The sequence below is a fragment of the Dendrobates tinctorius genome, unplaced genomic scaffold (assembly GCF_039654945.1).
Source record: "Dendrobates tinctorius isolate UK_male_01 unplaced genomic scaffold, ASM3965494v1 ptg000133l, whole genome shotgun sequence".
Lineage (NCBI taxonomy): Eukaryota > Metazoa > Chordata > Amphibia > Anura > Dendrobatidae > Dendrobates > Dendrobates tinctorius.
Window position 1 is genome coordinate 40,543,063 of NW_027361801.1, and position 12,090 is coordinate 40,555,152.

Genomic DNA, 12,090 nt, shown 5'->3' on the forward strand with positions numbered 1-12,090 from the left:
AGTGATTTTGCTATTAGCCTCTTATTAAAAATCCTTTCTATTTTCAAGAACAGAGACATTTCATTTTTACAGTGGACAGCTCATTGTCCAAGTTATTGGCCACTCTGCAGTGTGAAAGTGGCCGGTTACCTAGGCAAGAAGCCCGAACCGTTTTTAGGCTCTATGCTTTGTAGCCTTACACTGCACTGAAATTGGACAGATCACTGGACCAGCTTCATTCCTTTTGCTCTACTCCAATGCTGCAGAGGCAATACAGTCTTTGTTAGTAGCCTGGATGAATAATCATTTCGGACCAATGGCATGACTGTGCCGCCTGACTGATCTGTCAGTCTGCAGGAGCGCACTGCCCCAGCAACCAGAAAGCCAATAGACAGAGGAGCAGTGCACTCCTGAAGAAAAACGCCTTTAATGAGTATATTAAAAATGTGGCCACATTTATATTAGAGACGTAGCTCTTAGCCCTGAACATAAAAGCTCTAACACCTAACTGTCCCCCCCCCCCCGACAGAGTGGCTATGACACACATAAGTATTGAAGTATGTATGTCATGCAAACAATACTATTTATCCATGACTCTGAGATTGGCTACATGGAGAAGGAGAATATACCCTCACAAGCCCGGAGTCCAAAAGTCAGGATTACTTCAAGTGTGACCTGGTAGCCTGATAAAGTTGTACATTGGAGCTTATAATCTGTTTATGGTCTCACAAGGCAGAACTAAGGCATTTGAAGTCCCTACGCTTCATGCTTGTCTTACACCATGAGGTCATTTCTGTTTGTGAAGATTATATATAAAGCATTTGGCAATTATGTATTTTCCTATAATTAGAAAAATTGCTGTTACTGCATTGCCATATATACATGAATGTTTGTTTTTTTCTCTTTTTCTCCGTAGAACGATGTGACGTCACAAACAAACCTGCTGTGAAATCCATCCCGCAAAAGTCGTAAGTTACTTGGTTATCATAGTCAATCTTTTGTTCATGCAACAGAATTGTCACTTTTTCTGGCAAGTGGAATATGATCCACAAGCTTTCTTAATATGGCTGTTCTCTTATGGATCACATTTCTAAAATAACAAAATATGTTGACAATAATACATTCCACCACTTCTAAATCACAATTATGAAATAGGGGCTTTTTGTGAATATTTGTACTACAGCTATTTTAAATACTATAAAAAAATAATGCACACAATTATAAATATGTTTCTTTTATTTTTCACTTGCCATAAGGCCGGTTTCAAACGGATGTATGAAAATTTGTCCAATTTTTATTCAGAAAAATGGGCGATTGTCATCTGTGTGCCACCTTTGTGTCCATTATTTTGTATCTGTGTTCCACCTGATTTAATACAACAACAGTTTAGAATGTACTTGACCTAATATATGTTAATAATTGCAATGCATCCGTAAAATCAGATGCTATACGGATGATTCATGTGGACTTTGATTTTTTTGCTCACCTGTAGACTTGAATAGGTGAGTCTCATCTTAAATATGGAGGATAATAATGAAATATGCAATTTTTTTCACAAACACTCAGTCATTGTGAAAAAATATCATCTGAATGTCATTAATGAATTATATGGGTTAGTGCGCTGTCCTTATGTTATCCGATTTTAACACAAACCGTACACGTTCTATATAATTTGCTCATCAGACCTAGCACTTACGCTTTAGTAAACATGAGCCTTTCCCCCAAAAAAACATTAATTACTTCAAACTTAAAGCACTAGCATACATATATACCAGCCTTGAGGTGAAAGGGTATATCTGACATGTCTAGTAGGTGCCACCAAACTATGAAATGTTGGTCTAAATTTTATGAAAAATTTGCCAATTTATTTTTTACGCTATTTTCTATATATTTTTTTCTTTTTTTGTAGCATTGTCGTATATTTTTGCAGACATGAGTTTCTTAGCCATAGAAGGTATACATGCGGAATGAAGACACTGTGTAATAGGATGTGACCACTAGCCGAATAATCTCTAATCCTTGAAAACACACATTGTGGTTCCAGATAATTACCAACTGATATATCTAGTCTGCTAATCTTAATTATTAAGAGGGAGCAGAGATACGACACAGCTGATTACAGTATCATTTGCAGAGTCTGGCCATTTATTCCTGCTGCTTTATGCACTTTATTTCTACATGTGTAGAATTTGTGAGATTTTTATTATGCCAAGTGCTGATATAGTATATTTCTGCTCTGTGCTGTCACATCTTTTTTTCCCTTTACATATTCTTTTAAAATTAGGCTAAAATATCTTGCAAAATTGTCAACCATAGCAAAAACAGCAAAGTATGAAAGGTCTTGTCCAAAAGTGGACAACCCTGACTACTTTTGAATAGAGATGAGCGATTTTGTTCGAATTTTGTCCCCGAATCTAATTTTGACATATTCGGGCCATATTCGAACGTTATTTGTGCCGAATGTATGTCTTATGTTCGGTTACGAACATATTCGGTAATTTCTATACTCCCATTCACTCTAATGACGTTCGGCTGTGTTCGACGAATATTGCAAAAACAGTATTCGATTCTGATCGTATTCTGAACCGAATCTGAACAAATTCTCTCATCTGTACTCTTGACACAACCCCATTGATTAGCTGAACACCAAAGGTCCTATTACTCTTACCCTTGAAATTTAGCTTACCTTCTTCTTAGTAAATCTCCTGCTTTCAATCCGTTCTACAGATAAGTGAATAAATTTGAATGTAATTGAGTTCTACTCAAATTTTTGAAAAATCTGCTTTCGACAAAATGCGTATTTTTAGTAAGATTTTTCCGTGAGGATTCAGCAAGCGGCTGCCATTATTCTGAATCTTAAAGGGCCATCAAATGGTAAAAAAGAAGAAAAATCCTTATACTCTCCTTACTGCTCACCTCTCTGTCACTGCTACTTTTCACCATCACTTGTCTGGTCCTCTTCACATCTTTGGATCCTCACTGCTCACGCAGAAATCCAGTTCTGCGCATGTGCGTGTAAGGTCATGGTGCACGTCGTGATGTCATGACCTTTCATGCTCTTATCCAGAACGTTAGAGGACCTCATGAGAACCGTAAGTCCCTGCTCACTGTGAGAGGCCTGGGAATTTCAGCACAAGTGGCAGGTATCAAAAAATGCTAAGGGTACCGAAAGGTGACAATGATGAGCAGAGGGGGTAAGGAAGTGAGCGATGAGGTGAACATGAGGGTTTTTCTACTTTTTGTATGTTTATTATACTCCATGGTCTACATAATTTCTCTGGGAAGAAACATGCTAATAGATTAAAAATCTGGTTGATTCGCTAATCTCTACTCTGTACATAATACTGTTAATGCTGGGATCTCGGAAATGTAGCCAACAACTTTTGCAAGCAGTCTGTTGTGAGGCACAGCGTCACACAGTTATTGGACAGAGTTTTGCAGAGATGGGGGAATTTTGTGGGCAACTTCCACTGTATAGTTTATCCACTTGCAGTCATTTTGCTATTCTCTCTGATGTTTGGAGCCTGTAGCATATACAGAATACATTGGAAGGTTGTAGTTGAGAAATCAAAGTGAAAGAAGTAGAGTCCTTCTCATCTCTAACATTTATTCCACAGAATATGCTATTGCCAACCATCCAGAAATTCCAGGATAGTCCGTAAAATTAGGCCACTTTTTTGCCCTGTTCGTAAAAGAAATGTAAGGCGTCCGTGATTTTGTTGAAGCTGAAGAAACTTATACAAATTATAGTGATTCTAGTGATCACCATTTTACAATTTAAAGTGAATGCTGCTGAAGTTTTCATATCAGAATTATTGGCTGTATATAATCTTTCACTGATAATCATAATGACTTTTTATGGTTTTCCAATGTGCCTGTAAAAAAATATTGTCTGTCCGTGATTTTTGATAAGCTGTCTAGAAAACATAAGAAGTAACGTTGGCAACCCTGACATCTATCTGGAGAATAAGGCCCTGCCTCACACCAATATCAGTGGAGAGGTGGCTGAGCATGAGTGACTCTCTCCATTGACTTTTATAGGAATTCCAAATTTAGCAGTGCAGACTTGCTTGGCTATTTTTGGAATTTTCATAGAAGAGAATGGAGAGATCATGCCATTTTCTGCCACCTCTTCATTCTAGAAGGCACAAGCCTGGTCATGTTCTCATAATAGATGCTGATTCCAAAGATAGGAACCTTATGTGTTAGACATTCATGACCTATCCTGTGGGTGAGAGGAGCCAAGGTAACTTAAAGGGATTGTCTACTACTTGACAACCACTAAGATGGTCTTTGGAGGGGGATATATATATATATATATATATATATATATATATATATACAGCACAAAGAAACAAATTTCAATATATTTTCCAAATTAGGGAGAACCCCAAATAAACCCTAACTAGAAGACCATAAAGTGTCTTGGGGGGGTGGCGCTGGTGCTAAAACTTGTTGTCCTATTTTGCCAATATGTATTAGCATACCGGGTGCTATACACTTTATAAATATAAATTAACAGGAATACTGCATAAAGTAACTGTAGACTTCTGAGACAGATTAGGGACAAAACCTTTTATACCCTTTGTATATTCTTTATGTGAATTAATAGAAATAAAAGTTAAATTTGATGGTCTTCTGCTGAGGGTTTATTTGGGGTTCTCCCCAATTTGGAAATTCCTTTTCATTCCTCTTGTTTGGTGCCATTAAATTAAAAATACCTGAACTCACCTTTGGTGCTGGCGCCATTCTAGCAGAGTTGGCACTCACATTCCCGGGGCTCACGTGAGGTTGTAACACCATACGAGCCCAGAGCCAAATCAGCCCCGGATTCACCGTCCCGGCCTTCGGACTTATTGAACATCAAGAGTAGGTCAGTTCTGTTTCTGCTTTCTGACATCCTCTTGATGTTCAATTTTTTTGAAAGCGGGGACAGTGAAGCCGGGGCTGATTGGGTGCAGGACTGATGTGTCATAGGAACCTCATGTGACATCAGCGAACACGAGTGCTGACACCACTGGAATGGTACTAGCACTGGGGGTGAGTAAAGGTGTTTTTATTTTAAAGGGGCCAAACATGGTGAATGAAAAGTGGTTGTCCAAGTAGTGGACAACCGCTTTTAATGATAGTTGCTGGCTATGAAAACATATAAAAAAATAGCTTAATATAATTTTTCTTGTCTTGCTTCCGCTAGATGAAAATTATATGTGCACGAAGGAGATGTACCTTTTGCAAATTTATGAAACCCTTGCATGTATCTGTGCAGTATTATCCACTTGTATGCAGCGCAGAAGTTCTACATGATTGCAGCATTATCAGATCTCTGGTCTCAGGACCATGATGGTTGATGATAGATTTCACACATGAAAAATCCCAGCAACAATGAAGTGAATTTTATTGGAAGGGAAATGATGATCTGTTGTATTACAGATTCACAGACAAGAAAATATATACCAATTCATGCACACTGCCTATGTAAATGAAATAGAATGTGAAGGCAAATAAATAATACCACAAAGAATTGTATCTGAATACTACATGGTTGGATGAAAATGCTGGGGATGAATTACATGTGACTGCACAGTATACTTTACAACCCTTCTGTACGATAATACAGGTTTATGTTTGCGTAAATAGCAAATCCTTAAAGCACTCCTGTTGTTTCAGAATTAGCTGTCCTGTGTGTAATCATGAGGAATAACACTACTATTTCTGGCCATGTGAATATTGTTACCATCCACCTTTCGTGTCTCCCCTTTTCCTCATAGATTGTAAGCTTGCGAGCAGGGCCCTCATTCCTCTTGGTATCTGTTTTGATCTATGTGTTTATTGCTATGCTATGCTATGCTGTAATGTCATTTGTCTGTAGAAGTACCCTCTATAATGTAAAGTGCTGCGGAATATGTTGGCGCTATAGAAATAAAATTATTATTATTATTATTATTATTATTATTATTATTTTGTGCATGTTTTGCCCTCTGCAGTCTATATCTCCCATTTTTAGTTGTCTCCAACCTGGTGGTAAGAAATTAGCCGCTATGATGTTTCCTATATGCAGCACTGCACAGCTAGAGGAGAATTCCTGCTTTTTTTTTTGTTAGCACACAAACAGAAGCAGCAGCATGTGGAGGACACTAAATACACAGTACTGAGCTGTGTGGATGTGAATCCAGAACTGAAGCAAAATACATTAGCTAAAAGCTGCTTCTTCATTTCCTGTTTATTCCTCTTTCTTTGCTGAGTATTCCTGATTCCTTCTCCCTTTCTCCATAGAGAACTTGAAACCTCACTATGCTGAATGTCCATCTTGCTTTAATCAAAGTGGATTTGATTTTTTTTTTTGCAAAGTGGATAATAAGTTTAGTAGCCAGGGGATGACACCTTACATAGTACTGTATCTTATGCATGCAAAGTTTTCTGAAATCGCAGTGATCATTTAAAATAGTTAACTCACTAAAACATAATAGCTGGAGCCATTTTCACCCCCCATCCTCCCCATAATAATAAATATCCTATATTTTCTGGAGAGATCCAGCATATAATATCTGCCTCACTGGTGGATTCAATGCAAACATATGTAACATAGCTGACCTTTCACTTGCAGAGATGTAGTACTGTCACTTACCTGTGTGTCATTTAGGTTCATTCATCGGTAAAAAATACCTAGTAATAGGATTACCCAAATTAATACAATTACATTGGATATGGAAAGTATTCAGACCCCTTTAAATTTTTCACTCTTTGTCTCATTGCAGCCATTTGGTAAATTAAAAAAAGTTCATTTTTTTCTTATTAATGTACACTCTGCGCCCCATCTTGATGGAAAAAACCAACAGAAATGTAGAAATTTTTGCAACTTTATTAAAAAAAAGAAAAATATCACATGGTCATAAGTATTCAGACCCTTTCTCAGACACTCATATTTAAGTCACATGCTGTCCAGCTGTGTTTAATAAACTGATAGGACTTGATTTGTAAAGGCACACACCTGTCTATATAAGACTGTCTATATAAGAATCATGAGGTCAAAGAGCTGGCCAAGAAGCCCAGAGACAGTATTGTGGCAAGGCACAGATCTGGCCAAGGTTACAAAAGAATTTTTGCAATACTCAAGGTTCCTAAGAGCACTGTGACCTCCATAATCCTTAAATGAAAAAAGTTTGGGACCACCGGAAGTCTTCCTAGACCTGGCTGTCCAGCCAAACTGAGCAATTTTTGAAGAAGAGCTTTGGTGAGAGCGGTAAAGAAGAACCGCAAGATCACTGTGGCTGAGCTCCACAGATGCAGTAGGGAGATGGGCGAAAGTTCCACAAAGTCAAATATCACTGCAGCCCTCCACCAGTCAGGCCTTTATGGCAGAGTGGACCCACAGAAGCCTCTCCTCAGTGCAAGACATATGAAAGCCCGCATAGAGTTTGCTAAAAATGACATGAAGTATTCCCAGACTATGAGAAAGAAGATTCTCTGGTCTGATGAGACGAAGATATACTTTTTTGGTGATCATTCTAAGCGGTATGTGTGGAAAAAACAGGCACTGCTCATCACCTGCCCAACAGTGAAACATGGTGGCAGCATCATGCTATGGCGGTGTTTTTCAGCTGCAGGGACAGGACGACTGGTTGCCATTGAAGGAAACATAAATGCAGCCAAGTACGGAGATATCCTGGATGAAAAGCTCTTCCAGAGTGCTTTGGACCTCAGACTTGGCCGGAGGTTCACCTTCCTACAAGACAATGGCACACAGCTAAAATAACAAAGGAGTGGCTTCGGAACAACTCTGTGACCATTCTTCACTGGCCCAGCCAGAGCCCTGACCTAAGCCGAATTGAGTATCTCTGGTGAGACCTGAAAATGGCTGTCCAACAACGTTCACCATCCAACCTGATGGAACTGGAGAGGATCTGCAAGGAAGAATGGCAGAGGAGCCCCAAATCCAGGTGTGAAAAGCTTTTTGCACCATTCCCAAGAAGACTCATGGCTGTACTAGCTCAAAATGGTGCTTCTACTCAATACTGAGCAAAGGGTCTGAATACTTATGACCATGTGATATTTCAGTTTTTCTTTTTTAATAAATTTGCAAAAAATTCTACATTTCTATTTTTTTCCATCAAGATGCAGTGCAGAGTGTACATTAATGAGAATAAAATGAACTTTTTTGAATTTACCAAATGGCTGCAATGAAACAAAGAGTGAAAAAATTAAAGGGGTCTGCATACCCACTGTAAGTCAATGCCAAATTTATAAGTTTTTTTTAAAATATATATTTTCATGGTTAAAACAATTTTTTTAGAACCTTGTAAAAAAAATGAACAATTAGTTTTGCCATTTTCTGTGATTCTTCATTTTTTGTTCTGTCCATGGAGCTGGATGAGGGTTTGTTTCTTGGGTGCCAATGTTTTTATTGATACTATTTTGGGGTACATATGACATTTTGATGCTATTTTATTGCATTGTTTTAGGGAAGTGAGGTCAATGAAAAATTGTGATTCTGCCTTCTCGATTTTTTTCGACTCAAACTAGATTTTCAGATATAAAATAACTTTGGCCATAAACTACTGCAGATGTTAACATTTAAGCCATATTTCTGCAAAAAAAAAAAATCTAATTTTCTGGTAAAGTCGGGGTGTCAAGAGAATAATAAATTTGCCCAATTATCTGTAGACTGAACATTTTTTTCATTTTTCTCTACCATAAATGTCTGTTTTCACATGTTGGCGAAGGGCCAGTCTACTAATCTTAGATTGATTTGCAGCCTGTTGGGAGTAGGTGTTCACCTACAAACTGTGTTTCTCAGCCCATTATAACACAATGATCCCTGTGCCTTAAACTTTTCTCTATAGAATCACTGCTGCCGGTTTTCTTTTAAAATGTTAGTTTTCACATACTCCGCTGAGCATATGCAGCTCATTATGCAAACTAGTGACAGTTTTTTAACCTTAGGATGTTCCCAAGACACTTCTCTGGTACTTCTTTTGAAGTCTCCAAGGGAAGAGCTTTGTGTTCACATGCAAATTATGCAAAGTGGGCAATGGCTTTTCATGAGGACTTTTGAAAGTGTGTCTCATTCAGAGAGGCTAAGACCAGGTTAAATCTTAAGGGTTTTTTAAGACATCAAGTCAACACTCATTTTCCATCTTTATGACATGACTTCATTTCCACCTACTAATTTCTATAGTTATAAATGTATTGTTATATGCTTCTGCTTTGGGGATTTTGATGCATGTTTTGGACTTTGATAAAATACAGGTGATTAGAGTTGAGTAAAAAAAAAAAAAAAAAAAAATTGGCAAGACCCTGATCCAGCATCCACATCATTACTCTGTGACAGCCAGACTAGGGCTGTGAAAACTTCATTTGACGGCATTCGGCATCCTTGGACCTCTTATGATTACTAGGATCGGCGAAATAATGACGCCATGGCACAACATACTTCATGACCTCTTGAGCTGGGCCAGGGTCCTGTAATTCTTTTGCTCAATTGTCATAGATGTCTAGCCTATACAGTTCTTTATTCAAAATAAAATTTATTCAGAAATGTTCTCAAACATACACTGTCAGGCCTTAGGAGACATCAAAAAAGACCAAACTCTGATTACATCAGAGCATATGATGCCCAGATGATCCAACTATTACCAAACAGCTTTTAAGAACTAAGCATGTGAAGTACATCTTATCGAGATCGTAGCCACAACTTTTTGTAACAGGACATGACTCACACCCACACAGGTCCCTTAAACCGCCAGTATATCTTGACATCCATTTGAATTTAGTTACATTTAAGGAACACCTAGGAAAAAAATCACTACAAGACCTAAGCTTGCTTTTTCCTCTGGTGCTGAATTGAAGTCACATCTTAAGGCCCCCATACACATTAGATGGCTATTGGCCAAGAGAGCTGCTGCCAAACTCCCCTGGCATGGACTTATAGGTGATGGCTTATTATTGACACCCTAACGGCTGAGATGTTTTCCCCCCGACTCATCTGTTGGGAAGAAGCAGAAGACTCTCATGCACATTAAACTGTTGGCCATTTCCATCAATATCTTCTAATGTACAGTATATATGAGCTTTTATAGGAGCATATTCTGCTTTCCCATTGCTTCCCTTCCCATCCCTAGTCCTAAAGGAGTGAATTTAATAAAAAATGATGATCTGTGGAACAACCAAGCCACCAGACAAAACCTTAGCGTACGTGTCCCTGATAAATTTTTTTTTTTTTTAGAATTTTTTTCTGAATCAATAGGCATTAACCTCTTGCACCATAAAATCAGACATAATTAGCCTATAGCAGTGTGTATTAGATCTAGATCAGTAGCCAATTGACCACAATAAATAATAATCTGTAAGCTTGCTCTTCCAGTGCCAATCATTACCTAAATATCACAGAACTTTAGATTTTATATACTGCTCAAAAAAATAAAGGGAACACAAACATCCTGTTGCAAATGGACTAGTGTTCCCTTTATTTTTTTGAGCAGTATATTTTACTTTATTCTTTCGCATGATTAGTTACAACAGAAAGTCTTGTAATTATTTTTAGGAAACTGTTTTATGTCAGTGTATTCTGAAAATAAATTAATTTTAAGTCGAACAGACAGGTTTAGGCTATATTGTGTCCAGTCTTTAAGTTACCACTGTACAGTACAGTAAATGGAACTTGGAAAATTAAGTTCTCAATGAAGCTTTATGAAATCTAACACTGGGCCGCAGAAGTGAACTCCTTGGTGAGGTCAGTCAGTGAAGAGTGCCTAATTGAAGAAGTATGTGTTAGCTTAAACATCTTTTCCAATCAATTCACTAAATGTAACAGAGCGCTGTGTTTTATCGGCTTGATTGGATTTGATATCCAAACCATAATATGTATTGATTTGAAATAATCAAGAAACAAGAGCGCAAGATATAGTGCACACAAGCAAATATTATATAGAACAAGGCTTTATTACAAACAACAATGCCAGAAAGACAGAGAATCACAATTTAAAAACAGTTAAAACTATGTGTGGTGCGACATACAAAACAATGAAAGGCAGGTGAGTGAAAATGTATACCAAGTACAAAAGTGTATAAAAAACAGTCAGTAATATAGCAACTCCAATAAGCAATGACTGGATTCACAGGGAGAATGACATAAATTGCTAATATCCATGAATCAACACCACTAAATGGCACCATATAAATATAAAGATTGAGCTAATAATAAATTAAATATCCAAATCACATGCCCTAAATGGAGAAAGGGCATTCTCCCTGAGGACTAAATCATGCATCAGTACCATACAATTGTTATATACCACAACGAATACATAAAAAAATCATAGACTAAAAAGAGGAGCAGTACATCGGAAGCCCAATTAACAATATTTTCAAATTTATGTATAACAAAAAAGGCAAACAGGAGCCAGTGGACAATGACATGTGTACTTGGGCAACTCAATGAACTTCCCCTGACTAATCTGCTTGTTGGCAGCGACGCGCGTTGGGCAGAGCGGGTATGGTGTAATCTTTGTTAGGTAATTATGTTTCTATGTCTGTGCAGTCTATGTTGGGACTTTTAGAGGGCTTAGCTAAATAATTAATAGAATAATTTGATAAGCATAATAGAATAATTGCCATATTTTTTTTCATAAACTAAAAATATTTCCAATGACACTTGTAGGAGTTTGTTGCTTTAAAAGCCCTGCTATAATATAATAGTCAAGTAGTGTGTTAGTGTAATTTTACAAAACAATATCACTAAGTCTAAGGAACTGGAAATAAATATATTTTTATGTTTAAATGTAATAAAGAAAATTTTATAACACAGTGCGACGATCTGTAAAAGACTAATATGACAAGCAGCTATAGCCAGGGGCATGTCGTCTTATTGAAGCAGGTAGGAGTAGTTACCCAGATTCCATGGTCTGCATCTATAAAGCTTAATAGCACACTCCTGTGTAACTTAAAGGGAATCTGTCAGCAGGTTTTTGCTATGCAATCTGAAACATGAGGATTAAAACACAGATTTCAAGGATGTGTCCCATGTCAGGCTGTGTGCTGTTATTTACTTAAACCGAAGGTTTTATCACCTGGTGATTATCATTGCCTAGACTACAACAGCTACAGCAGTGAATG

At 37.5% G+C, this 12,090-nt stretch overlaps 1 protein-coding gene across 4 annotated transcripts in view; it reads left to right on the forward strand.

Moving 5' to 3' along the window:
- AFF2 (ALF transcription elongation factor 2) overlaps positions 1 to 12,090 on the forward strand; it is a 743,921-nt gene that overhangs the window by 473,642 nt on the left and 258,189 nt on the right. For all 4 annotated transcript variants that reach the window (XM_073543590.1, XM_073543593.1, XM_073543591.1 and 1 more), the window contains exon 7: positions 896 to 947. In XM_073543590.1, the coding sequence (XP_073399691.1) occupies positions 896 to 947 (52 nt within the window). The remainder of the gene's footprint in view (positions 1 to 895; positions 948 to 12,090) is intronic.